We start from the raw sequence: 27,632 nt of genomic DNA on the forward strand, positions 1-27,632 counted from the left end.
CTCTGACTACCGCTTTGGATATTTTCTACAGACCTGTCTTCACGTTTCCTGTCGTTCCCTTTTGCTGAGCCTAGTTGGTGGTTAATTTCATCCAACGAGGGGGTGTTTTTGGTTTTCTTTTTAGGGAGGAAAATTCCCCCTGATTTAACATCCATTCCCAGTCCTTCTCTGTTTTGTTTTGTTTTGTTTCTTGCTTGAGGAAGATTAGCCCTGAGTTAACATCCGTGCCAGTCTTCCCCCCACTTTGCGTGTGGGACGCCTCCACAGCATGGCTGCTCAGTGGAGTCGGTCTGCACCCGGGGTCCGAACCCAAGAACCCAGGCTGCCGCAGCAGGGCAAGCAGAACTTTAACCACCGGCTGTCGGGCCTGGCCCGCCAATGAGTCTTTTACCTCCGGAGATCTTGTTTTTCTGTTCTTGAATGTCTCTTCGATGCTCTTGCTGGATGTTGTTTTCCTGTTGAACGTTTTCATCTTCTGAAAAGCCAATTATATCATCTCGTTCTCTTTAGTGTTCTGTTTAGAAGGATATACGGCACTTGCGTGCTGACGTCAACCTTTGGTGACTGGGGGTGGACTTCCCTTGTTTTATCAGCGTGCAGTCCCCTTGTCCTGCCTCAGAAGGGGCGGGGCCGAGGGTGTGTGGGGGGTGAGGCTGGCGGGCCACAGGAGCACAGAGCTGGGCTCAGCATCTCAGAGGGGCAGTGGCACTGAGGTGGGTCTGATGCCGGCCTCAGGCGGGCCAGGCGCTGCAGGGACACCCATGTCTTCCTGTGCACAGGGGTCAGAAAGCACCAGGAGGGATGACCTGGCCAAGACAGGGAGAGGGAGGGGAAGGTGAAGGGGGAAAGGGTGGACGTGGGCCCCATGGGGGCTCCTGAGAGAGCAGGAGGCCCAGCAGTGGTTGGGGGACCACTGGCGCAGCCTCAGGGAGAGGCAGCAGCAAAGGCTGCTGGAGAAGGTGTGCTGGGGAGGGGGAGTGAGTGAATGCACAGAGCTCTAGGGGATGGTGAGGTCCCTGGGGGCCGGGGGCCACGGGGGCGTGGTAGTGGTGACAGGCCACCCACACCAACAGGCCACACCTGGCTCCGGCCCACGGGTGAGGAGCAGAGCAGATGGGCCGCCCCCGGCATCCGGTGGGAAAGGGCTCTGAATGCCGGTGGGTGCACAGGCGCCGGGTGTAACCCTGCAGCCACACAGCTGAACGAGTGGCTCTGCTCCTCGTGTCCAGGGCCAGGCACCACTGGAAATGACCCTCCTCCTTGCTTTGCTCCTGGCCATGGGCCTGCCACAGGTGGAGACAAACGTCACCGGGTCTGGAAGACAAGGTAAGTCTGGGCCCCTCAGCCTCCGGGGCTGGGGGAAGGAGGCAGGCTGGAATGGCTGTGCGGACACGGGGCAGTGACCCAAGTCGGGACCTGGCAGTGAGCCCAGGTGGGTGTGGGCACAGGAATCAGGGAGCAGGGGTGCATCAGGAGGGCGACCCGCTGACCTGGACACCTAGTGGGGGAGCTTCGTGATGTGGGGCTCGCGCACCCTGGGCGGCAGGGGTGGCCAGAACCCTGGTTTATTCTCCAGCACCCTGCTCTCGCCTCAGTGGCCCTGCCTCCTTGGGAGACGTCAGGCTGGAAGGCAAGCCTGGCCTGGCCCTGGTTGGGGCTTCCAGGGCTGTCTCTGAGCAGGGGAAAAGCTGCTAGAGGGTGAGCAGTTTCTCCCCCGGAGTGAGTCCCGCCCCAGCACAGACCCAACAGTGGGCTACCACGCAGGGGTCAGGACACAGGGCCTGGGGGGCCGAGGAGGGTGGAGCCGGTGCTGGAGGAGGCTCGGTGGGCCAGGAAGGTGGGTGGGAAAGCGAGTGTGTGCACATCTGTGTGGGGGTGTCGTGTGTGGGTGTGTCTGTGCGAAGGTGTGGGCGTGCACGTCAGGGTGAGAGTGTCTGGCTGTAGTGGTGGGTGCCTGTGCGTGTCCGTGTCCGTGTCCATGTCCACGCCGCAATGCGTGTCTGGGCGTGGGAGCGTGACTGAGACACACGTGTCTTCCGTGGTGCAAATCAGTTTCCATTTACTAAGTTATCAAGTCCCCGTGAGGCTAGAGAGGCGTAAGCCTCAACGCAGCGCCCCACGCGTTTCCTGGAACGTGGAAGGCCCCGGAATGGTCCTGAACTGAAGCAGAACTCTCGGAACTCTCGAGGGCTGACAACGGCCCTGGGGTAAGGCTGGGCCTTCCACCCACTGCGGGACGGAGCTCATCGTGGGGCCGGAAGTTCTCGGGTGAATTACGGGTGGCAGAGCGCGGTCTCCACCACCCTTCTAAAGGACGCACACTCCTTTCAGAGCACATTGAAGCCCACACCCCGAAGTGTGGACAGCTCTTGGAAAAGCTATTCTCGGTGGGACGTTTGAAGTCACTGAAGCTTGGTTTTTCATCTAAAAATGAAGCTAAGTCTCGACTCATCTCTTCCACCCCCAGTATTTCGTCTTGACCAACTGCGATGCCTGCTGCCCTGGAGCTGCACCATTCCTGCCTGAGCTGGTCACCTCTGTCGCCTGCTTGCACTCCTGGCTTCTTAGGACTTTGCTCTTCAAAGTTAAACAACAGATCACTTTGATATTACTTATCCTCCTTCGAGGAAAACAGACCCTAATTCCTGAAAATAGCGTAGTGGTCTGCCTGTGGGACCCCGGAACGCTCCGAGATACTTACTCACAACAGCAAAAGAACAATACGTCTCTCTGTCGCTACAGTTCGTAGGACCAGCGCAGTTGAAATTATTCTCTCTCTCGCAAACGTGACATCTCAGTACGTCTGAAATGAGGAATGAAAAAGAAAGCGGGATGTTTGTGAAGTTCTCCAGTTCTAGCAGACACCCTCTCGCGCCTCCTCGGGAGCGCAAACCAGTGGGTGCCATCTTCCCCACACCCACGCCCACCGCGTCCCCTGAGTTCTTTCTCTTCTCTCCTGGGCCTCCCTCACCCACGCACAGGGTATGTCTCAGTCACGCTCCCACGCCCAGACACGCATTGCGGCGTGGACATGGACACGGACACGGACACGCACAGGCACCCACCACTACAGCCAGACACTCTCACCCTGACGTGCACGCCCACACCTTCGCACAGACACACCCACACACGACACCCCCACACAGATGTGCACACACTCGCTTTCCCACCCACCTTCCTGGCCCACCGAGCCTCCTCCAGCACCGGCTCCACCCTCCTCGGCCCCCCAGGCCCTGTGTCCTGACCCCTGCGTGGTAGCCCACTGTTGGGTCTGTGCTGGGGCGGGACTCACTCCGGGGGAGAAACTGCTCACCCTCTAGCAGCTTTTCCCCTGCTCAGAGACAGCCCTGGAAGCCCCAACCAGGGCCAGGCCAGGCTTGCCTTCCAGCCTGACGTCTCCCAAGGAGGCAGGGCCACTGAGGCGAGAGCAGGGTGCTGGAGAATAAACCAGGGTTCTGGCCACCCCTGCCGCCCAGGGTGCGCGAGCCCCACATCACGAAGCTCCCCCACTAGGTGTCCAGGTCAGCGGGTCGCCCTCCTGATGCACCCCTGCTCCCTGATTCCTGTGCCCACACCCACCTGGGCTCACTGCCAGGTCCCGACTTGGGTCACTGCCCCGTGTCCGCACAGCCATTCCAGCCTGCCTCCTTCCCCCAGCCCCGGAGGCTGAGGGGCCCAGACTTACCTTGTCTTCCAGACCCGGTGACGTTTGTCTCCACCTGTGGCAGGCCCATGGCCAGGAGCAAAGCAAGGAGGAGGGTCATTTCCAGTGGTGCCTGGCCCTGGACACGAGGAGCAGAGCCACTCGTTCAGCTGTGTGGCTGCAGGGTTACACCCGGCGCCTGTGCACCCACCGGCATTCAGAGCCCTTTCCCACCGGATGCCGGGGGCGGCCCATCTGCTCTGCTCCTCACCCGTGGGCCGGAGCCAGGTGTGGCCTGTTGGTGTGGGTGGCCTGTCACCACTACCACGCCCCCGTGGCCCCCGGCCCCCAGGGACCTCACCATCCCCTAGAGCTCTGTGCATTCACTCACTCCCCCTCCCCAGCACACCTTCTCCAGCAGCCTTTGCTGCTGCCTCTCCCTGAGGCTGCGCCAGTGGTCCCCCAACCACTGCTGGGCCTCCTGCTCTCTCAGGAGCCCCCATGGGGCCCACGTCCACCCTTTCCCCCTTCACCTTCCCCTCCCTCTCCCTGTCTTGGCCAGGTCATCCCTCCTGGTGCTTTCTGACCCCTGTGCACAGGAAGACATGGGTGTCCCTGCAGCGCCTGGCCCGCCTGAGGCCGGCATCAGACCCACCTCAGTGCCACTGCCCCTCTGAGATGCTGAGCCCAGCTCTGTGCTCCTGTGGCCCGCCAGCCTCACCCCCCACACACCCTCGGCCCCGCCCCTTCTGAGGCAGGACAAGGGGACTGCACGCTGATAAAACAAGGGAAGTCCACCCCCAGTCACCAAAGGTTGACGTCAGCACGCAAGTGCCGTATATCCTTCTAAACAGAACACTAAAGAGAACGAGATGATATAATTGGCTTTTCAGAAGATGAAAACGTTCAACAGGAAAACAACATCCAGCAAGAGCATCGAAGAGACATTCAAGAACAGAAAAACAAGATCTCCGGAGGTAAAAGACTCATTGGCGGGCCAGGCCCGACAGCCGGTGGTTAAAGTTCTGCTTGCCCTGCTGCGGCAGCCTGGGTTCTTGGGTTCGGACCCCGGGTGCAGACCGACTCCACTGAGCAGCCATGCTGTGGAGGCGTCCCACACGCAAAGTGGGGGGAAGACTGGCACGGATGTTAACTCAGGGCTAATCTTCCTCAAGCAAGAAACAAAACAAAACAAAACAGAGAAGGACTGGGAATGGATGTTAAATCAGGGGGAATTTTCCTCCCTAAAAAGAAAACCAAAAACACCCCCTCGTTGGATGAAATTAACCACCAACTAGGCTCAGCAAAAGGGAACGACAGGAAACGTGAAGACAGGTCTGTAGAAAATATCCAAAGCGGTAGTCAGAGGAAGAGAAAGAGGAGAACGAACAGAAGTGAGAGAGGGGACTGAGGAGCAGAGCGGACTATGGAGCATCTGTGTCCCTGGAGCCCCAGAAGGAGAGGACCCGGCAACGGACAGCGCAGTCCTTGCAGAGATCCCAGCAGACGGCGGACTTGCCCTGCCGCCGCGGGGATCAGCGCTCACCCCGCACAGTTCAGCGCAGCGGGTCCGAAGCAGAAGGCGCCCAGGGAGACGCTCGCGAGGCGCCACCGTGCAGCCGCGGACGCCGGTGTGAACGCGCGAGCATCCGCCCAGCGGCAGAGGGGAGAAAGGCGGGTCCTTCGGGCCGCAGCGATCCCGAGACGGCTGCACTCTGCACACACACTGGGCGACACAACAGCCGCGAGGACGACACCGTCCCCCAGACTCCGACGCCGCCGAAGGGCGCACACGTCCCCGGCCAAGGGCCAGCGAAGACGGTCTGCCGCGACCCCGGGGGCCGGCTCGGGGCTGGCCGCCCCCACGCGGGAGCTCCGGCCCTGTCACAGCCCTGGAAATCAAGGTGAGGACGAGCGGAGCCGAAGCCGAGGAGCCGAGACGGCCCGGGGCGAGCAGCTGGGCCCGCGGGAGCCGGCGCGGACGGCCGGGCCAGAGCCGCGCGGAGACGCCGCGCGAGGGCGAACCGGGGCCGCGAGCGCCTTCGCAGACGCCCTCCGCGGGCCTCCTCCCGCCACGGCGGCGTCTGGCAAGAAATGGGCCCGGAGCGAAACCCAGAAAATCTCGGCGTTTGCAGAGTAAGAGCACCCTTCCAAATCACAGATGCCCCTCCTCATTCCCAGGGGAAAAACGACACATCTGGGGCAGTGTAAGGATCAAGCCGGGACGGAAGGAGCCTCGAGCGACGCGGCAGGAAAAGCAGGCTCTGCAAGTGGACGCGGGACGCAGGAGGGCCGAGACCGCGCGCACCGCCACCGCCACCGCCACGACCCGAGAGCGGATTCCAGGCCAACGAAGGGCCCGCCCGGAGGCCTCGCAGACGGCAGAGGCGGGAGCGGGAGGGGGTGCTGGGAGCCCGGGGGCGGGCAGCGCGGGCGCGGGAGGCCGCGGGGCAGGCAGGGGGCGCGGCGCGGGGGCGGGAGGGCGCGGGGTGCGGAGTGCGGCGCGGCCGCACGGATGGCTGGGTGGCACCAACGGGACCCCAGGACCCCTGCTCGAGGGCGGCTGGGCTGACCCTGCCCGGCATCCGTGTGAGGGCCGCCCCCCGGACCCGCGGACGCTGACCTGGACCAACGTCCAAGCTGCCCGCGCCCGCCCGCGCCCGCCCCCGCCCGCCATCCCCGCGCCCAGACCTTCCGGAGCCTGCCCGTGACCGCCCCCCCCCCCAACCCTCTGGAACCTTCGGCGCTGAACGTCGCGGGTGGGTGGGGCTCAGGCAGGGGTGAGCGCCAGGAGGACGCTCAGGGCCTGAGCGCAGTTCCCGCAGCAGGAGCGGGTCCTCAGCTGTCTCCCGTGGGCCTTCTCGCTGCTTCTAGAAGGTTCGTTTGGCCTGCGGATGGGCTGCGTCTCCCCAAAGGCGCTTCCGTCAGAGGCCTGGGCGAGAAGGTTCGGGAAGGTTGTGGGTGCTTCTCTAAGGGCGCTGGGTGGTACAGAAGGTTCCAGACGGTTCTGGACACTTCCCGAAGCGGGGCGGGGTGTGTGTCAGGCACTCAGAAGGTTCCAGAGGGTTCTGGGCGCTTCCGTCAGACGCGCGGGCGGCACGGAAGGTTCCACAAGGACGGGGCGCCTCACGGGCGGGCGTGGGCCGCGCTGAGGGTCGAACCTCAGTCCAGGTCGGTGGCGGCGCGTTATGGCGGCGACCATCCCGGGTGCCCGGGGAGGGTGCGGTCGAGTGGTGCCGCCCCGACGTCCAGACGTGGGTACAGGCGGACGACATAGTCCCCTGCCCGTCCCGCGCCCTCCCGCCCCAGGCGGCGCCCCTTCACCGTCCCAGGCACTCCCGCCCCCACACAGGACCCCCCCCCCCCACCGCGCCCTTCTGCGCAGGTCCCGTGGCTTCAGGTGCCCGCATAGTTGAGCCCCTCAGCCCATCCGCTGAGGGTGAGAGTCAGGGGCTGCCACCACCTGGGTGGGTCTCCTCGGGGTGACGGGCAGCCAGCAGGGGAGGCCCCTCCCCTCAGAGAGGCTTGGCACTGAGGGGTGATCCTACTCCCGAACAGGGAGATGGGGTGCCCAGGGAGCCGGGCAGCTTGGGGCCAGGGCAGGCAGTTTCCGGAAGGACCACAGGCTTCTGCAGCAGTGAGGGTGCAGATGGGTCCCTGCAAGAAGATGTGTCCGGTGCAGAGACTGCCTCGTGCTGGGGAGAGGGGGGGAGGGGGGGAGGGGGCATTCCCTTGCGCACAGTGCTTCTGACACCTGGACTCAGGGTTGACGTGCCACACACTCTCCCCTGCCGTTAATTCAGGGCTGCATGATACCCAGGCTGGGGAAGACAGCATTCCACGGGGGCATACTTTCCTAGTCACACTGGGGACCGCTTGCAAGTCAGGCTTCTGGCATCTTCTGCATTAGCTCCCCTATTTGAGTCACACCCCCCCACACACTTGTCAAGGTGCTTGTTCGAGCAGGAAATACCTCAACGGACAGTGTGTTCAAGCACTTTTCACAAGTTGTCCCTGAGGTCAGGAGTCACCCAGTCGATAAGGAGAAGCACTTGGGGGCGCGGGGACCTCGTGTGCTCCACGTGGAGGTGGGCCCAGGACGTGGCTGATTCGGCTGCGCTCTGCCTTCTGGAGAGCAGGGAGGATGGCTCTGTCTACGATGAAGGCGTGAGCATGGCAAAAGCTTCGTGTGCGGGAAAGGCCCAGCCCCCCAGTTCCTGTAGCCAGAGTCACTGCTGGTGGATGCTGGGAGCCATGCCCTTGCTGATGTGCACCCTGGGTCTCCTCACCTGCAGGGTCAGCTCCTGCAGGAAATGATGCTCGCCTATGCCTTGCTCCTGGCCGTGGTGTTGCCAGTGGTTGATATGAATGCAACTGGAAGCGGTTGTAAGTATCAGGCCCTGTGACGGCCTGGAGGGGCTGAGAATTCCCGGGGTCATCTGGGTCGCTGGAAGTGCGTGAGTGGAAATTTCATCACCTGGTCCAGCTGAGGTCTCCTTTGTCAGTGGGGTTGGTAGGCCCAGGGTGGATTTGGAGAGCGTCCATGAGCGAGGTCAGGTCCGTGAGCGGGTCAGAGGGATCAGGGCTTTCCCCAAACAGCAGTGACCCGCAGACCTGAGGAGGGGTCTCTAGCTGCGTCCCTTGCGCATCTGGGACAGGCAGATGTGGCCGAGTCCAGGGAAATCTGGGACGGCGCTGGCCTCTCACGATGGTCAGGCCTTCCTAAGGCTCGTGGACCCGCTGTACAGAGCGTGGGCTCCCCTCATCTGGCCGTCCGGGGGCGTTCCCTACGGTGTGTCTCTGGGGACAGGTAAAGGTCCTGGGTGTACCCGGCTTCCACCCAGGGAGCCAGTCCTGCCCAGACTCAGAGCCCACCGAGGCGGCTGGTCTGTGCAGGCCTCTGGAAGTGCTGTGAGGCCGCAGGAAGGGCCAGCTGCTGGTGGAGGGGGCGGTGGGCCCCGAACAGGAAGGAAAAGGCAAGTTGCAGCAGGATGTTGATGTGCCTCTCATTGCATGCAGGGACTTATAATGTGAAATGCCATGACTGTTGGGCCATCAACACCTTCCGTTGTGCAAACGTCAGAACATGTCCCTATCACGTCAGGCGCTGTCTGACGGTCTCTATTCGTAAGTACCTGTTTCTCTGTCTCACACCTGGTGAATTAGTGACCCCACCTGAGCAGTTTCAGGGGGCAGGGCCAATCTGTTTTTCCTCGGCACCAGCCCTTGGCCCCTGGCCCTCTCTTTTTCCCATCCTGAGACATGTTCCCAGGTGCTAGGCTCAGCCCCAGGAAAGGGCTGCGTGCCCCGTCCGGGAGAGCCGCATCTCCTGCGAGGCCTCCAGGGGCTGGGAGGATTGCCGCCCCCAGGCCTCCAGCCCTCGTGGTCCCTGGTCACGTGTGTAGATGCCCAGTGCTGCCTGGGGTATTCCTCGTTGCACGTTTGATTCTGGCCATCTGGGGAGGGCTTCCAGCTAAGTAGGCCCAACAAGTGGAGGCACCCTGCACTCCTTGGAGCAATGCCTACTCCACACTGATGCCAAGGCCAAGTGTGGGGTCAGGGCAGAGCCTGGTCTTCCAAGATGCTCTCATTCTCTGAGAAAGGCGTCCCTCTCCCGAGGGTCCAGGCCTCTGGAACCCGTACGGCCAGGCCGGGACCCGTTTGATTAAGCTGGGAGGCCGCAGCCTGGGCATGGCCTGGCAGGGCGCTGGAGGCTTGTCTGGGGCCCTGCGCAGGCCCACTGGCTCCTGTTCTCCCAGGGACGGTGACTCTCGTTGCGTCTTCACACTCAATTTTGTGTCCAAAGCACCCCACAAACCAGCCCCCTGATTCCATCTCTTCATCGGACCAGCTGCCGTCACCCTGCGGGCATCTGCCGACTTGGGACACAGGCGGGAGCTGAGAAACTGTGCTTTGCTCCTGCAGTGGGCACCTGTCTGGTGGGGCTCTCTGCCGACCAGTATCCAGTCTTCTGGCTGACCCGGCCCCTGTGGTTCTTCTCATGACTGCGAGATGCCCTTCAGCAGTAGCCACTGGGAAACTTTGAGGAAATAAAGGTTTATTACCTACAACACCTGGAAAGTACACAGCCCGCCTGGGGCCACACAGCGACGTCGTGGGGAGAGAGAGTGAGCAAGCGTGGGTCTGGGATGCTGCTTTTATTGGGGTCGAGAGGGGGGCCGAGGGTTTTGCAGGTTCTCTCTTTGTTGGTGAATCTAAAACATAAGAGTGGGCATTTAGCGTTCAGGAAGAGAAAACAGAAGAGGCCCCGAAAGTCAGTTCTAGAAACCAACCAGGATCTGTGATACAGAGGAGCCTGGGGTGGGGGCTGGCTCTTACGGAGTCCTGTGGCTTTCACCTTCTTCTTGGGGATAGCTGCCTCAGCCGTGGATGCCCCTTTGAAGTGGGGGCCTCCGCAATCAAAGCTGACACTTGCAAAGCTGACACAAAGCCAGGCACTTGCATTCAAACAGAAAAGCCAGCTGTCAGGGCTGCGCAGCAGCATGTCTGAGACCCGAGGGTGAGTCGTGTGTCGTCATGCTGGGATTACGGCTCCGGAGGGGTCCTGGGAGCTGTTCCCAAAAGCTTCAGCCCTGTATGGCTTGGGTTATACGAGGCCCAGGGAGAACTTGTGTGAGATTTACAAGGCAGAGGTGAAGCAGAGATGGTTACTCTGGAAGGTCCTGGTGGTGGTACCCAGTGGTGGACGCCAGGGGACCCCAGCCTGTCCTCGCTCTTACCCTGCTCCATGTCCATCCCATCATCCCCACTGCTGGGCCTTTCGTCCGAAGGCGGTTCCTGAGGCTCCCGCCGGTGCTTTGGCGCTGCCTGCATAAGCGACAGCTGCTCTGCCACAGCACTGCAAACATCTGTGTAAGGCTTCCCGCGGGGGCCAGAACAGAGGACAGAGGCGCACGGCTTTCGATATCTTTCTGCGGCGTTCTTCTGCCCTGCCTCGGCTTCAGGTGGCCCTGGCTGGGCTGTCTGTGACCGTCAGCCCCCACACCATGCACTTCCCTTTCTCAGCCCCTCCCACACGCAGGGAAGTCAGAACACCTGCATTGAATAACTTACCCCCCCATAGAGCTCAGAGGTTCGGTTTTCCTGAATGACCCTGATGGATTCTGGGACAGAGCATTTAGGAGAGCACTTGGCAGAGATTTGGGAGTGCTGGCGTGATCAGATAATTTCCCCTTCAGGGTATTTGCTGCTTTCTGGGGCTGTGCAGGGTGGTAAACAGAAAACCTCCATGGAGACATTTGGAATGTCAGAGACAGCTTCTACTGACACCAAGAATCATTGACGTATTGGCGGACGGACAGACACATAGTCTGTGGGACAGAATACAGAACCGAGAAATAACCCCACACAAATATGGCCAAATGAGTTTTGACAGAGATGCCAAAGCAATCAATGAGAAGGGGTAGCCTCTTCAACATCCACAGGCAAAAGTGAACCTTGACCGAAACCTCAAGCCTTCGACACAGGTCAGCTGAAATGGATCATGGGCTTAAATGTAAAAGGTAAAACTCAAGCTTTTACAAAAGGAGAACGCATGGGAGAAAGTCTTTGGCATTTACGGCAAGCAAAGAGTTGTCGGCCTTGATGCCAAAGCACGACCAATGAAAAGTAAATTGGTCACACTGGACCTCCAGCAGTTAGAATACGTTTCTGTGTGAAAGCCCCTGTTCAGAGGATGAAGACATGAGCTGCAGCGTGGGAGACAGTTCGTGCAGACCACATGTCCCACAAGGGAGTCGTATCTTGAGCACACACAGAACTTTCAAAACCCAACAGTAAAAACGCAGCCGATCTCATCATAAAATGGACAAAGACATGAAGAGACCTACCACCGAGTGGCTTCGCACAGAGTAATTAAGCACACGAATAGACTTCAACATCTTTACCCACTAGGGCAAAGGCAAGTTAAAAACACAGTTAGAGATCACTCATCAGAGTGGCCAAAATAATCAGTGGTGCCCGAACCAAATGCTGGCCAGGATGTAAAGCAGCCAGGTTGTTCCTGCTTTGACAGTGACAGTGAGAATGGTGCAGGCACCGTGGAGAAGAGAGTGGCAGTTTCCTTCAAAGGTAAGCCTACAACGACCGCACGTTCCCCAAATTGCACTTCTGGGTGTCTTCCCCAGAGAAGTGCCAACTTACGTCCACACAGAAACACTCACGTGGGTGTTGACAGAAGCTTCATTTGTGATACTCCGAACCTGCAAGCAGCCGGGATGTCCCTCACTTAGTAAAGGGTAAACAAACCACGGGCCCTCCTCAGCGTGCGACGTTACTCAGCAGGGAGAGAGAGCCAAGTGTGGATAGGCGAACCAGCTTGAATGACGAGCCAGGGAATTATGCTGAGCCGAAAAGACAATCTGCGTAGGTTCCATGGCATGTAGCCCCATTTCTGTGGCGTTCTAGGAATGACAAGCTCAGAAGGATGGACACCAAGTTAGTTTTGTGGGGGTCAAGGTTTGGGGCTTTGTGCGGACAAGAGGTTAGTGGGTCCCGTGGAAGGGACAATGGGGGCGATGAAACCGTTCTCTGCCCTCGTTCTTTTGAATGCCGGTACCCTAGCTAATTGTGACATTGGGCTGCAGCTGGGCAGGATGTTACCTCTGGAAGCAACTGAGTAAGGGACACACGGGACCTTTCTGCACTTCCTGCAACTGCATTTGAATATACAGTCATCTGAAAGTGAAATGTTTGACGGAGAAGAAATTTAAAAAGTAGCATGCCATCAATTACGTGCCTACAAAATGGTTATAGTTAGGAGCCTAAGACGTTGAGAGTGAGCGAAGAGTCGTATGTTCTGTTTGTTAGAGACGTGCTTTAAAAGAAGAACACAAGAAGTTTGAATATAAATAGAGAAAATGCTACACAATTTAACTACTGCCTCAAGGAGGCTCTTACACACACTGAGGCAAAGTAAACATTAAGACAAGAGCATTACTGTGTGAAGAGCCACGTTTTATGGAGATGACGGGATAAGTCTACCAGGAAGTGAGCGCGATCTAAATTCGGACGTGCCCAATAACACGGGATGAAGAAACATACAGAGGGGCCAGCCCGGCGGCACAGCGGTTAAGTGCACACGTTCCGCTTCTCGGCGGCCCGGGGCTCGCCTGTTTGGATCTTGGGTGTGGACATGTCACCGCTTGGCACACCATGCTGTGGTCGGCGTCCCACACATAGAGTAGAGGAAGACAGGCATGGCTGTGAGCTCAGGGCCGGGCTTCCTCAGCAAAAAGGAGGATTGGCAGCAGATGTTAGCTCAGGGCTAATCATCCTCAAAAAAAAAAAAAGAAATAGAAAATACATACAGAAAAACTTGGATAGAACTGAGGAACCGCAGGCAAATGCACAAGAGTGTAGTTGTCGTTAACACAGCTCTCCGTAGCTTCTGGAGGCTAGAGCGGGGAGGCGAGACTTATTACGGCCATAGACCAGGGGTCGAGGAACTTCTTCTGTAAAGGACCGGATGGTGAAGGGTCATCTAGTTACTGTCACAACGACTCGACACTGCCTTTGTGGGGGTGAAGCAGTCATCGAGGAGAAGTAACACGTGATCGTTGCTATGTTCCAACAAAGCTGTACTTGTAAGTACGGTTCGTGGACTGGATTTGTCCCGTGGGCTCTTGTTTGCCAACCTCTGCTATAGGAGATGTGAACACCGCCGTTATAAACAAGGAGTGATCACCACATATGACAGCACAGCCAGAGAGGATTAAATGCACACTCTTTTTACAAGGTGGCGTATGATATTTATGAAATTGAGTTCATGCCATGGTGTAACGCAAGCATCAACAAATGTCAGATGATGCAATTTATTTAGAGTTCCTTCTCTAATGCAGTGCAGTGAAGCTAGAAACTGTTACTCAGCAGTGAACTAGAGAACCCCCAACAGCTTAGTAATTATGCATCTGTCAATAACCAATTACACAAAAGAGAGGCCACAACAGAAATTAGGAACTATTAAGGTCTGAATGATTATGGAGATGTGACATGTCAAAACTGAGTGGGAAGCAGCTAAAGGAGTGCTTAGAGCAAAATCTATAGCATTGCTGGCATCTAGTAGGAGAGAAGAAAGGGTGAAAAAGAGCTAAGCTTCCGTTCAAGAAGATAGAAAACACACGGAGAATCCACCCAAAGACACGAGGAAGGGACTATGAGGAGGAGAGTAGAAACATTCACAATGGGAAAAAACCCCACACAGGTAAAATCCACAAAGCCAATAGGCGGTTCTTTGGAAGGATTCGTAGTATTGGGAAAACAGTAAGAGAAATGAAAGACAGAGAAATAAAAGTCACGTTTCTGATATCAGAAGCGAAAAGAGAGGCATCAGTCAGACCCTACAGACCCTATAAAGAAAAGACGAGGCTGTTATGAACAGTGTTCCCATGAGAAACCTGGCATTCCCGAGGAAGTGAACAAAAGCTTGAAAACACAACTTAACCCTATCTGACCCACAATGAGATTGTAAAGCTGAAGTGTCCCGAATCCTTTCTGAAAAACCTACCCACCCAGAGGCTGCCCCCGGCCAACGGCTCACTAGTTTTAGGGGAGAAATCACCCCAACCCTATGCAAACTCTTCTAGATAATAAACAAGAAGGAGTCGCTGCCCAGCCCCTCCACGACGACAGCTTAACCCCAACACCAAAGCCCAGCACAGACACTGGAAGAATGGGAAATCACCGACGAGCCTCCCTTATGGCTAGAGATGCAAAAATGCCAACCAAATCTTAACCGAGAAAGTCCTCGTACATGTAAGCCAGCCCACACCCGAGGCAACGCAGTCTCCTGGATGGGATCCTGGGACAGGAAAGAACATTAAGGAAAATGAATGGAATCTGAATAAAATGTGGAGCTGAGTGAAGAAGGTTGTATCCATATTCCTTCGTTATTTGGGACGAATGTGCCATAGTGGTGTAAGGAGTGAGAGACGAGGGGACTGGGCGTGAGGTACGTAGGAGCTCTTTGTACTATCTTTGCAACGTTTCTGCAAACCTGAGACTATTTTAAACGAAGAAGTTCGCTCACTCACACACATCATAACCCCTACCTCATGGTGTTAGTCACAGAATTGCGCTGTGGGTACAGCTTGAGGCTCCCTAGTTCAATTCACCGTTTTAACAAAGAATGGGAAGCGTCACATAATCACGATCGTAGATGCTGAAAACTTTTTGATAAAAAATCCAACACTCTTTCCCAGTTAAAAAGAAAACTGAAGAAATGGAAGCAGAAAGGAAATTTTATCTCCAGGAAACTGTGAGAATTCGATGAGAACGTAGGGAGACTTTCCCTTGAGGAGAAAGTGGGGCAGGAGGGCCGCTCTCGCCCCTCCCGCTCCCCGTGCATCAGAGTCCTCGGTTGGCTCAGCTAGGCCACAGGAGGAGACAGAATACATGGGGGTGGAGAGACGGGAAGTGAATGGCCGCTGTTCACCAAGACAACGAACTTTCGAAACGACGAGTGATCTTAGCAAGGGCCCTGCATACGAGGTCCGGACTCGCAACTCAACTTAAAAGATCAATTGTCTTTTTATACACCAACAACAAATTGAACATGAGGTATACGAAAGACCATGCCGCTTTAAAAAGCACCACAGTATCGATGCCTAGGAAGAAACCCAATTCGATTTGTGCAAGATCGCCACCCTGAAACTGCGTCACCACTGTTGAAGTTAAAGACCGAAGCCGCTAGAAGGATGCCCCGAGATTATGGGTCGTGAGACCCAATAGAGCCAAGATGGCTGCTCTCCACAACGCATCCACAAACTCTGCGAAATTCCACTCGGAGTCCCAGCAGGTTCCTCTGCGTGCGTGTGTGCGTGTGTGTGTGTGTGTGTGTGTCTCTGGGACCAGTAGATGCCAAATGTTCAAATGTTTCTGGAGATAGAAAGGGCCAGGAACAGCCAAGGAAATCTTTTCTTTTAAGGATCGGCATCAGAGCTAAAAACTGTTGCCAGTCTTCTTTTTTGATGTTTTTTTTCTTCTCCCCTAACCACCCCTCCCCCCCGCGCCCCAGTTCTTGGCTGTGTATTCTCGTTGTGGGCGCCTCTGGTTGTGCCATGTGGGACACTGCCTCAGCATGGCCTGATGAGCGGTACCTTGTCCATGCCCAGGATCCGAACCCGCGAAACCCCAGGCCACCAAAGCAGAGCACGCGAACTTAAGCACTGGGCCACGGGGCTGGCCCCCAGCGAAGGCCATCGTGTGGAAGAAAGAAGCTGGAGGACTTGCACTCTTCACCGTCAAGATTATATACATCATTTCACTAATTAAACAGCGTGGTATTGGTGTCAGGATTGAAACATAGACCAAAAGAGGAGAGAAGAGAACGCAGAAGCCACATCTATCCAGGTGCGTCCTCCTGACAAAGCTGACCCGCAGCCTGGTGGGAAAGGATGCTGTGCTGCAGTCACGAGGGGTGGACAGATGAGACGTTACAGACAATATTTACAGTGTCCGAAAGAAACAGTTTCAGGTGGTTTGTAGATCTCAATGTAAATACCAAAAGAATAAAGTTGCTTTTAAAGGGAAACCTAGAAGAATACCTTTATGTCCTGGGGATAATTAAGAATTTTAAAAAACAGAGCACAATTGTGGTACTCACATAAGAAAAAGGTGTTAAATGGGATTACACAAAAATTCGCCGTGTCTTGACTATCAGACGACTGCCCCTCAGAAGACAGTGATAAGACAGTAAAAATACAAGCCACTGAGGTCGGGAAAGCCTTCAAGACACATGTGCTAAAGGACTCACATTCAGAAGATAGAACGAGCTACTTCCTACTAATGAATAATTGAAAATGCAGTCCTCCAAGAGAAATTTGAGCAGAAAGCTTGACAGCAATGGACCAGAAAGTGACATCTCAAGGGGTAGTTAATCTAAGAAAAGTTGTTCAACATCGTCCTTCTTGGTGGAAATACGGCGGAAACCACCATACAATAAACCCAAAAGGAATGACTGAGCATTCAAACACCACCTGCTATGTGTTGGCAAGACTGTGAGGAGCACACGATCCTTTGGAGTGTAAATAGGTCCAAGCACTCTGGCAAACTCTTGGTGTCTGCTGCAGTCGTGCGTATGCATCTCAAAGCCTCAGCATTCCCGCCCCCAGGTGCACACCTAACAAAGCCTCCACGGGCTCCCCTCCAGACAAGGTCGCGATTAGGCCCTGCAGCGCCACTCGGGGCAGATAACACTCGGAAAGCACCTCAGCGTCCATCGCAAGACACTGCGGCCTAGTCGTCAATGGAACAGCACACAGCTAAGAGAGTGAACGTTCTGTGACGAGGCGCCCAGCAGGGACGAAGGCCACCAACACAACGTGGGCAAAAGAAGCCAGACACAACAACAGGCAGGGTAGGATTTCCTTTTCGTAAATTTCAAAAACAGGCAAAACCAAAGGATAGGCTTAGAAATCCAGACACTTTGTAGCTTTGGCCGTGGCTGCTCATATGCCTGAACAGAGGAGCAGAGTGAGGACTTCCGGGGCTCTCATCCAGCTCTGTTGCTTGAGCCGGACGCTGGTTCCGTAGTCGTGTGTACTCTGTGAAAATCCGTTAAGCTGTCGACTTAAGATCATGCAGTTTTCTGCAGCATGTTGGAGTTCCATAAACTCTTTACATAGAAAATAAAACCAGGTGACTGGAGTTTAGCCATTTGTGCCTCCTGGTGTTAGTCAGGAGGCCACCCCAGAGGCGTGAAGGGATAAACGGATCGTGGCAAGTTCCGGGAGCAAGTATTTGTGTAAACACTGTGAGGCTACAAGGGGAACAGAACCGGCGAATGAGGGCTGAGGAATTTAACCCAGGCATTCTTGAAGGAGGCCTCAGATGGAGCCTTGGTCAGGTAGCACTGGTTGGCCCAGGCCATTGGGCGAGCCCACCAGCGACGGTGATCCCAGGAGCTGTGGGACCCTCCTTCGGATGGTGCATCGAGTCAGCGCTGGGGCGCAGGTTGGCATCAAGGGCGTATCAGTGTTTATATGTTGGGCCAGGAGCTGGGAATGCCAGGCTGTGCGGCCCAGGCAGGAGCCATGCCAACTAAAGGGGCCATGCCAACTGCAGAAGACCAGCTGGAGGCCACACTAACAGGGCCACTCCGCTTGAGGGTCCGTGTGATCTTTGGGACACGAGCAATACATGTTTCCTGGTCTCCATTTTCTTTCTAGAGCCCTGGAATTCCTATGACGAAGAGTGAGTAGGACATTTCACTTGCAGAGCGACATGATGAGGTGCCATAATGCTATTTAGGGAGGGCAGAGGCAGAAGTGAGGGGCAGTGCAGATAGACAGCCACGGCCAGGAGAAGTTGTTCGTGGGGTAAGCAGAGCCTGTAGCACAGCCGGATGATGTTCCTTCTCAGTCCAGAATTCTGGCAACGTAGTAACACGCGGGCTGTCGAATGTGGGCATGAAGCAGGGACAGGGAATGTGCTGTGATATTGGCCAGCAGAAAATGTGAAATCAATGATTTTCATCTCTACTTCTCTTTTAGGTTTGAACTTGCGCGAACTACTCATCTACAAGAACTGTACATACAACTGCACGTTTGTATATGAAGCCGAAATGCCTGCTGAATCCCCAAGAAAATTTAAAACAAATAGCTTCTATTATGTTCTGTGTTGTAGTGGTATGACTTGCAATGAAGGAGGACCTACTGATATTGAGAGGGACATCGGACCCCCGGAGACAATTGAGGAGGTGTTAGGAGGAACGGTGCGCTTGGGGGAGTCCACGTTTTTCCTGAGCTTTGCTTCCATCCTAATCAGCAATTCACTGACGTGAGAAGCCCTCCTTGGAGGGTTTGATCATCTCCCTCCATTTCTCAGAGCAAGTTCGCCCTCCTTTGCTCTCTTGTGAACCAGAGACACTGATCCACAGGTCCCCCGTTGGCCAGTTACCCATTTCAGCTTATTTCAAGAGAGAAGTAAAGAACGTTATTGGTTGGGGACTGTGTACTCAGAGATTTCTTTGTGGTTTCAGTATTTGATCTGTTTTTCCCTCTTTAGACATCACCTCAGGAGTCGAGCAAGAACATCCTGCCACTTTAGCATACAGAGGCTGAGTATTTCAGTCAGAAGCAAAGCGGTTACAGGGCACGGTCTACTTGTCAGCTGAAAGAGAGGTCCCACTATGCTCAGACCACCGGTGCCTGAGGCCACCTGAGACTCCATCCTTCCAGTTCTCGGGTCGGGACGACAGAAGCGGGGAGGGTGCTTGGTGACGAGGCAGCCGTGGTCAGTAGGGCCTGACATTCGACGCTGTCCGGCGCTTTGTGTGGGTCAGTCACACGAGTTCTGCAGGACCTGGAGTCCTCTCTCCAAATGGCTCCTGGCTTCACACACGCGCTGGGACGTTGGCCCAGATGCTGACATCTGAGAAGGGTGAGGGGGCCTCAAGCCGGCTGGTGACTGCCTTGAAATGGCAGGGGGAGCTCCCGGCTGCTGCCATCGCTCTCATGGCGCCCGGGGTCGGTATTGGAAAATGGTGTGGAGGGAACAGAAAATCAAGACCCTCTCTGCTCTCTTCCTCCCCCTCCTCCTCCTTTAAACCAATACCTGAGTTTCAATGACTGACACAAAGTTCAGTGACATAAAGATTCACCCTTTTAACAGGGTATTAATCAGTGGTTTTTAGCATATTCGCAATGTGTGCAACCATCGCCACTGCCTGATTCCAGAACATTTTGTGCCCAAAGAGCAACCCCAGGTCACAGAGGCAGCTGCTCCCATTCATCCTCTCGCAGGCCTTGGCCGCCGCCGCTCTGCTTGCGGTCTCTGTGGACTCGCCTATGCTGGGTCTCTGAGGCAGGGCTCTCCAGAGGAACAGAACCAACAGGGATCTAAACACACGTAGTGAGAGAGGACCGGACGGGGGTGGGATGAGGAGAGAGTGGAAGAGAAGAGGGAGGAAGGAGCCTGGTGTTCCAAGGAGTCACAGGTCTTGGCAAGTCTAAAATCTGTAGGGCGGGCTGGCAGGCTAGAAACTCAGGTAAGAGCCATGTTGCAACCTCGAGTCTGAATTCTGCAAAGCAGCGGGCTGGAAGCTCAGGCACAGTGTCTAGGTTGTAGTCCTCCAGGGAGGATCCTTCTACTTCAGGGAGCCTCAGTCTTGGCTCTTTGGGCCTTCAAATGACTGGATGAAGCCCGCTCACATTCTGGAGGAGAATGTGCTTTACGCAAAGTCTGTTGATTGAAAAGCTAATCATATCTAAAAATACCTTCATAGCAACATCTAGACTGGTATTTGACCAAACAGCTGGTGGCATAGCTTAGCTACGTTGACACATGAAATTACCCGTGACACTGGACATTTCACAGAAATGGTTCATACAGTATTTGCCCTTTTGTGTCTGGCTTCTTTCACTTGGCATAATGTTTTCAAGGTTCATGCATGTTGTAACACGTATCAGTATTTCTTTTTTTATTTGTTTGTTTAAATAGTTTTATTGAGATATAATTCACATATCATGCAATTCACTCATTTTGCGTATAATTCAATAATTTTTAGTATATTCACAGGTACATCAACCATCACCATAGTCATTTTTAGAATATGTATTTCACCTCGTAAAGAAATCCCATACCCATTCGTGATTACCCCATTACCCTGTCTTGGCTCACCCCCATCACTAGGCAGCCACTCATGTCCTTTCTGTCACTATGGATTTCCCTGTTCTGGACATTTCTTGTGAATGGAATCATACCATATGGAGTCTTTCGTGACTAGCTTCTTTAACTCAGCAAAATGTCTTCAAGGTTCCTCCACATTGTAGTTTGTTTCAGTACTTCGTTTTTGTGGCTATACTATACTCCATAGTATGATTATACCACATTTTGTTTATCCATTCATCAGTTGATAGACATTTGAGTTGTTTCCACCTTTGGTTATTATGAATAATACTGCTATAAACATTCATGTAACCATTTTTATGTAGACATATGTTTTCAGTTCTCTTGGGTATATGCCTAGTAGAGGGATCGTTGGGTCCTGTGGTAACTCTGTAATCATTTAGAGAACTGCCAGGCTGTCCCCAAAATGACCGCACCATTTTCCATCCCCACTAGCAGTATATGAAGTTCCAATTTCTCCATGTTCTCACCAGCACTTGTTATTTTCTGATTTTTTTAATTCTAGCCATTCTAGTGGGTATGAAGTGACATCTCCTTGTGGTTTTGATTTGCATTTCCCTGGTGATTGATGAGGTTAAGCATCTTTTCCCCTGTGTGTTGGCCATTTGTTTATGCATCTTCCCTGGAGAAATGTCCTTTCAAATCATTTGCCAATTTCAAAACTGGGTTGTTTTATAAGAGTTTTCCGTATCTTCAGGAAACAAGTATCTTATCAGCTATATAGTTTGCAAATATTTTCTTCCATTCTGTGGGTTGTCTTTTCATTTTCTTGAGTGTCCTTTGAAGCACAAACATTTTCAATTCTGAGGACGTGCAGTTTATCTACTGTTTCTTTTGCTACTCATGCCCTTTGTGTCATATTTTAAAACTCTTTTGCCAAATGCAAGATCATGAAAAATTATCTCTCTGTTTTCTTCTAATGTTTTTGAGTGTTGGCTCTTATGATTAGGTCTTTGATCCATTTGAGTCAATTTTTGTATATAGTCTGTGGTAAAGGTCTAACTTTATTCTTTTCCACGTGGCTATAAAGTTGTCCTGACACATTTTGTTGAAAAGACTATACTCTCCCCATTGGACAGTCTTGACACCTTTGTCAAAAATCAGTTCACCATAGACATACTATTTCATTTTTGAACTCTCAGTTCTATTCCATTGATCTGTCTGTCTGTTCCTGTGCCAGAGCCACACTGTTTTCATTACTGTGGCTTTGTAGTAAGTTTTGAAATAGGGAAGTGAGTCACCCTACTTTGTTCTTTTTCCGGATAACACTGGCCATTCTAGGTTTCTTGCATTCCATATGAATTTCGGAATCAGCTTGTCAAGTTCCACAAAGAAGTCAGCTGAGATTTTCACAGGGATTGCATCAAATCTGGGGACCAAGGAGTATTGATCATCTGGGGATGTGGAGTGTTGTCTTCATAGCAATATTACATCCTCTGATCCAGGGCACAGGATGTATTTCTAATTATAGAGATCTTTCATTTCTTTCAACAATGTTTTGTGGTTTTTGGAGTCTAAATTTTGAATATCTTTTGTTAAATTAATTCCTAAGTATTTTACTCTTTGTGATGCTCTCATAAATGGAATGGTTTTCTTACTTTTATTTTCAGATTCTTCGTTACAAATGTAGAGAAATACAGTTGATTTTGTATAATGTACTTATATCTTGAAATATTGCTGAACTTCTTTATTAGATATAGTACTTTTTAAATGACTTCCTTAGGAGAGTATATCCGCAAGATCATCGTATGATCTGTGAATAGAGATAGTTCTACTTCTTCTTTTCCAATCGGGATGACTTCACTTGTTTTTATTGCCTAATTGCTCCAGCTAGAACCTCTAGGACTGTGTGAGTAGGAGTGGTGGGAGCAGACGTCCTTGTTCCTAATCCTAGGAAGAAAGCAGCCAGACCTTCACCACTAAGTAGGATGCTGGCCCTTGTTCAGGTTGAAGGAGTTCCCCACTATCCCTAGCTTGTTCAGGATTTCTTACCATTAAAAACCAAGTTGGATTTTGTTAAAGGCTCTTTCTGCATCTATTGAGGTAAGAGTGTGACTTTTCTTTTATATTCCACTGATGTGTTATTGTGCTATTGATATCAAACCTTAAGTGAGTTCACTCACCCGTTGCGCAGCAAGCCAATCTCTGACACCGGGTGTGGTGGAAGAAAACAGAAATTTTATTATTTCACAGTGCTGAGCAAGGAGAGAGGGCTGCTAACGCTGAAATCCCAAACTCCCCGAAAAGCTAAAAGGAAGGGTTTTTATTGGGGGTTTTAGGTAGCGGAGGCAGGAGCATATGGCTCTGCTGGTCGGAGCTTTCCCACCAGCCTGTCTTTGGCTTTGAGACGCTTGCAGAGAGGAGGGAGCCCATGACCTTGCTGGTCAGCAGCTTTCCCACCAGCCTGTATCTCTTTGTAGGGAGGAGATAATGAATCTAGGTGCTTGTCCTTGGTGGTGTCTGTCCCCATGGAGGAGAGTGGATTCTGGAGCCAGGAAGCCAGAGAGTAAGCAGGGAATGAGGCTTTTGGTTTTAACCCCCTATATGCTGGGTTTAATGTAGGGAAACTGATATCAGGGTTGGTATCACTATTACACCTAATTAATTTTCGGATCTTAAACAAACCATTTATTCATGGGATGAATTCTACTTGTTCAGAATGTATAATTCTTTGAACATGTTGATGGTTTGGGTTTGCTAGTAATTTGGTGAGGATTCTTGGAGCAAACCAGGGGAATAGGGAGGAGCCAGAAAGGGCCCTAGAGAAGGCAGCAGGGCAGGGAAGTGAGCTGGAGGAAATGCAAAAGGCCAGAGGAGGGACTCATGGTCCTTCTCCAGCCTCAAGGTGTCAACTAATGGGGGAGGGGGAGGTCCCTACAGTGGAGCTCCCCTGCAGGGGTGGAGTTGGCACCCACCAGCCACACCCTATCCTCCACTCTGTGTCTGCCCGACAGCGCCCTGCCCCACAGCCCCCTTCACCTTGCTGGCCCAGCTCCGCCTTGGCCTGCCTTCAGCCCCTTAAGTGGCCTCCCACGCCTGGTCTCAGACAGTGGAGGGGCACTTTCTCTAGTGACCAGGAGCATGACCCTGGACTCCCTCCTTGTGTGCCAGCTCCCTCAAATACTGCCTGTGGGCCCTCAGCAAGTCACTTCACTCTGTGCCCAGCTGTTGGCATAACATGCAGATGATGATGGTGCTTATGAAGGGACTAGATGAATGACTATTTGCAAAGTGCTCAGAGCTGTTTTTGGTGCAGACGAGGTGCTGTCTGTGTGTTTATTAATAAGTCGATAAGAAGCTAATTATCTGGCTAGGTGAGAGTGACGTTTCTTAGTATTTTTAGTCTCTTTTGCTGCACTAGATTCTGAGTTCCATGTCAAGGCTCCATGAGTGCCAGGTCGCTGGTCTCTAGAAGAGAGAGCTGGTCATGCTTGTTGAAACCTAACCCAACGTAGACAGAGCAGTGGCCACTGCAGGGAGGTCCCCTGAGGGCTCCCATGTAGCCTCTGCTGCCATGCCCTGACACTGGCCTCAGTGGGGACACACCCTTCTTGCCTTCCCCTAGACGTGGGTCATTTCCTGGAGAACTGTGAGGACGTCCTGTTCTCCTCCTGGACTGAGGCCAGTGCCTGATCGAGACTGTTCTGGAGCCCTGAGGCCTCTTGCACTCATCCACTTCCTGTGATTGGGGCTCACTGCTCCCCAAACAGATGGCTGATTCGTGACTGCCTTTCCCTCCTGCCACAGGAGTCAGTCTTGCTCTTTCTGGGATCTTCCGTGGTGACCAGGCAAGCCCCAGGCACATCACCCCCGCAGAGACCAGGTCAATGGCTCCCCACCTCTACGTCTCCACCCCAGGATCTGAAACATGCTCCCAGCGACTTGTGTCATGGGAGGTGTGCCAGCTGGCATCCTGCGGGGTGTGGGGTCTCTGCAGGCAGCTGGTGGCACAGTGCTGGCGGCTCTCCAGATCTCACCTGGAAGGAAGGTGAGGAGTCTAGGTAACCACCACGGAGCAGGGACACACAGTCTCTGAGCGAAGTAGATAAGACTTTTACTCTGGTGATCAAGTGAAGTGTCCTCAAAGGGCTGTGGGAAGGAGGGGGCTGACAATGTTGTGCGCCCGAGCACCAGGACCCCGATGAGGACCACCTGGAGGCCTAGCTGGGGTGGTAAGCCACAGGCGCACCAGAAATGTTCTTTGGGTGGAGGTCTTGAGGGGGATAGAAGTGTCTGTTACCAGAGGATCCATGTCATGCCTGGTGATCCCCATGCATCGTCAGGATGCAGCGAACTTACCCGTGAGCGTGGGCGGTGTGTGCACGGCTCTCCATGGGCAGGTGGGTACAAGTTGATGTCAGTCTATGGGGAGAGATGTTAGTCCTGTTGGCAGCTCCCCCTTTGCTGGTGACATGGGGGGCCTGGAGTTTCTTATTTCAGATGCTGAGGCGTGGAGGGATGCAGGACACTCAGCCTCACAGACCCCGAGGAATCCAGAGTCAGTCTGGGGTCTGGGGTCCTTCAGACTGTCTGCCTGGGGACAGCTGCCCAGTGCTGCCCCTCCTCATGCTCACTGAGCTCCTGACCCACACGAGCACTCTCTCCCCTGCCTGGCGTCGTGGGTGAGCCCAGGTAGAGCTTGGCTCTGCAGTCACAGGGACAAGGGTTCCAATCCCCGCTCTCCCACGGATGAGCCCTGTATCCTCTGGCAAAGATCCTCATTTGCTGGGCCTCCATTTGCTAATCGATAAAATGGGACGGTGACAGTTCCTCACTCATGGCCTCGTCTGTACGGGGCCGATATAAAGTGGGGAACAGGTAACACGAACGTGCTCAGTGGTGCTAGTGGTTGACATGTTAAAGCATTATTATTATAACTGTTGTTGCTATTATTCCTTCATATTGTTTTGCAGATTAAGGAAAACTCCAGAGGACCAGAAGGAGTTAAACCACTTGTCCAAGCTCACGCAGTTGTCCCTGAAACTGCATCCAGGACGCTCCCAGCTCGTGGGCAAGGCACCTCTGGGGCTACCTGAAGGAGCCTTGCACCATCCAGGAGCCCCTGCACTCCCTGGTGCTGGGAGTGAGAGGCTGAGCATCAGGACGGTGCCCCTGGCACATGCTGAAGGCTAAGAGGGGCTGATTCCGAACAGTGACGAAGAATACACGTCACCACAGGGAATCACCTCTGGAATGTTCTAAGTATTTGAAATCATGTACTATTCACAGGATTTGGGCCATTGAGCCTCTCCATAGTTGGTGATTAATTGTCTCTACACAATTGAGCCAACTTTTGTGCCCACACTGGCATTCTATATCCCTCATCCTATCTCGGGTCCACTTTCCTTTTTTGGAAGCAAATTCTGAGTAGTGCTTTTGATGAGGGTCTCTGATTAGCAAATTGCTCTTTCACTCACTGTCTTTGAAAATGCTTCCTTTGGCCGGTATTCTTGAACAGACATTTAGGTGGATTTAAGTCCCTGTACGGACAGTCATTTTTCCCCATGCACTCTGAATATATCCCTCTATTGTTTTCTGACATCTAATGGTCTTGTCACGACAAACTTATTGGACATTTGTCTTTGATTTCTAAAGGCTTTTAGATTTTTCTCTTCATATTAATGTTCTGTTAAAATATAGCGGAGTCTCTGTTTATACCATGGTGTGTGTGTGTGTTGCATGTACGTGTGCATGGGGGGTGTATTTGCAAGAATGTGTGAGCCCATATATATACTGGTATTAACTTTGTCACTTGCCTTTTTAGTTAATACATGATGAACATTATTCTATACAAATACTTACAGATGTACCTCATTCTTTTTTTGCTGATGCCTGGTGTTCTAATGAATGGACACATCAAAAATTAACAATCCTTTTAATAAAAGAAAATTACGTTGTGTCTGATGTTTTTTGTAGGGAAGATTCGTCCTGAGCTCACGTCTGTTGCCAATCTTCCTCTTTTTTTTCCTCCCCAAAGCCCCCCAGTACATGGTTGTGTATCCTAGTTGTAAGTCCTTCCAGTTCTTCTATGTGGGACGCTGCCACAGCATGGCTACTGGCAGCTGGGTGGTGTGTTTCCGTGACCACGAAGCCAACCCAGGCAGTCAAAATGGTGAGAGCACTGAACTTTAAACAGAAGACCATCAGGGCTGGCCCTATTGTGTCTATTTTTGACATTACTGAACTTATTGAAATAAATACGTCAGCATCTATTTCTATAGTTTAGACTCATAGAATATAGTTCCACTGAGAGCAAGGACTTTTCTTTCTCACTACCATATGGCACATTGCCTGACACATAGAAGGTCCCAACAAATATGTGCTAAGTGATGAATGAAAGGGGTACTTGGCAATCTTAAACTTTGGCTGGCAATCTCCCCACTGCCCAAAATTCTACCAGCACAGAAGGCCAACAAGCAGTAATTCTAGGAGCCCTCTTGCAAGCTGGGCAAATATTTCTGCAAGAAAGCTGAAAAAAAATTGGAAACAGAATGAGACTTCACATTGACAATTGTGAGGATGCTCCACACATATAGGCAACCCTGTCCTCTCTCAGGGAAGCCCCAGAGAGCTTCCAGACACCACCTGTTTACTCAAATGCCCCAGTGAATGTCCCTCAGCATCTAGCAAAATTATGGAGCTAATACTCTAAAATCTTTGCACTTCTAGCAACTATAAATGATCAAAAACTTATAAAAATGCATTTCTGGACTGGCAAAAAGGACAAGACACCTTCAGGATCCTGAAACAAAAAGGGATCTGGACTAGGGAGCAGCCAGCACAGAAGCCAGCACAGCATCCACCAGGGGAGGCCATTTTTAATAATCTGGTGGCTCCAGTTACGTGGGGGAAAAGATGCAAGCCATGGGACAGAAGTGAGATTGGAAAATTCAATTGGAGCCTCCCTGGAATGGCAGGACTTTTAAAAGACTCCAACAGTGCTGAGAATGTAGTCCAGAAATATTCTATCCAACAGTATAGGGAGATAAGAAGGAAGCTTAGCTTCTTAAGGCTGGGGTTGAGGAGCAATAAGTATTCCCCCCTAAGAACCAAGATAAATGCCCTCACATCAGTTTAAGAGTTATGTTACTCACAGCTTAGAGGAACCCCTAGGATAAGTAAGTAATACACAAAAATGGCCTGGGAAAGTGATAACCTTTGGGCAACTGGAAGAAGCAGCAGAAACACTCAGATGGAACACAGCCTCAGACAGGCCTCTCTGCCCCTCTGGAACATTACAGATGTTCCATTTCTTGACATCGGGTATTTTAAAGACAATACTATTTCCATTGAAAGAAGTGAAGAGGAATATGAATTATGACTATTAAGCAACAGAATATCA

General features: G+C 52.9%; 1 protein-coding gene and 1 long non-coding RNA gene across 4 annotated transcripts; one reads left to right on the forward strand and one right to left on the reverse strand.

Annotated features, from left to right (window-relative positions):
* Positions 1 to 2,034: 2,034 nt before the first annotated feature.
* On the reverse strand, positions 2,035 to 5,328 carry LOC138915493 (uncharacterized). Its single transcript, XR_011421502.1, has 4 exons — positions 5,190 to 5,328; positions 3,686 to 3,782; positions 2,702 to 2,803; positions 2,035 to 2,577 (listed from the first exon to the last, which is right to left on the reverse strand). It is a non-coding gene; the product is annotated as an uncharacterized lncRNA (long non-coding RNA).
* Positions 5,329 to 6,256: 928 nt separating this feature from the next.
* Positions 6,257 to 18,609, forward strand: GML (glycosylphosphatidylinositol anchored molecule like). 3 transcript variants are annotated; one of them, XM_023649055.2, is made up of 4 exons: positions 6,257 to 6,520; positions 7,939 to 8,029; positions 8,663 to 8,770; positions 18,154 to 18,609. In XM_023649055.2, the coding sequence occupies exons 2-4, from the start codon at positions 7,957 to 7,959 to the stop codon at positions 18,441 to 18,443; spliced, it is 471 nt and encodes a 156-aa protein (XP_023504823.1). In that variant the 5' UTR covers positions 6,257 to 6,520; positions 7,939 to 7,956; the 3' UTR covers positions 18,444 to 18,609. The 3 variants fall into 3 exon arrangements, with proteins under 3 accessions (XP_023504823.1, XP_023504826.1, XP_023504824.1); XM_023649058.2 differs by having other exon boundaries at positions 6,472 to 6,587; XM_023649056.2 differs by lacking the exon at positions 6,257 to 6,520 and adding an exon at positions 6,682 to 6,814.
* Positions 18,610 to 27,632: the final 9,023 nt, after the last annotated feature.

The sequence above is a fragment of the Equus caballus genome, chromosome 9, assembly GCF_041296265.1.
Source record: "Equus caballus isolate H_3958 breed thoroughbred chromosome 9, TB-T2T, whole genome shotgun sequence".
Classification (NCBI taxonomy): domain Eukaryota; kingdom Metazoa; phylum Chordata; class Mammalia; order Perissodactyla; family Equidae; genus Equus; species Equus caballus.

What these genes read in the sequence shown, in the direction of transcription:
- GML (XM_023649055.2), top strand. Translation starts at nt 7,957, where the DNA reads ATGATGCTCGCCTATGCCTTGCTCCTGGCCGTGGTGTTGCCAGTGGTT. An exon ending in GAATGCAACTGGAAGCGGTT is followed by an intron (nt 8,030 to 8,662) that starts GTAAGTATCAGG and finishes CATTGCATGCAG; the next exon opens with GGACTTATAATGTGAAATGC. An exon ending in CTGTCTGACGGTCTCTATTC is followed by an intron (nt 8,771 to 18,153) that starts GTAAGTACCTGT and finishes CTTCTCTTTTAG; the next exon opens with GTTTGAACTTGCGCGAACTA.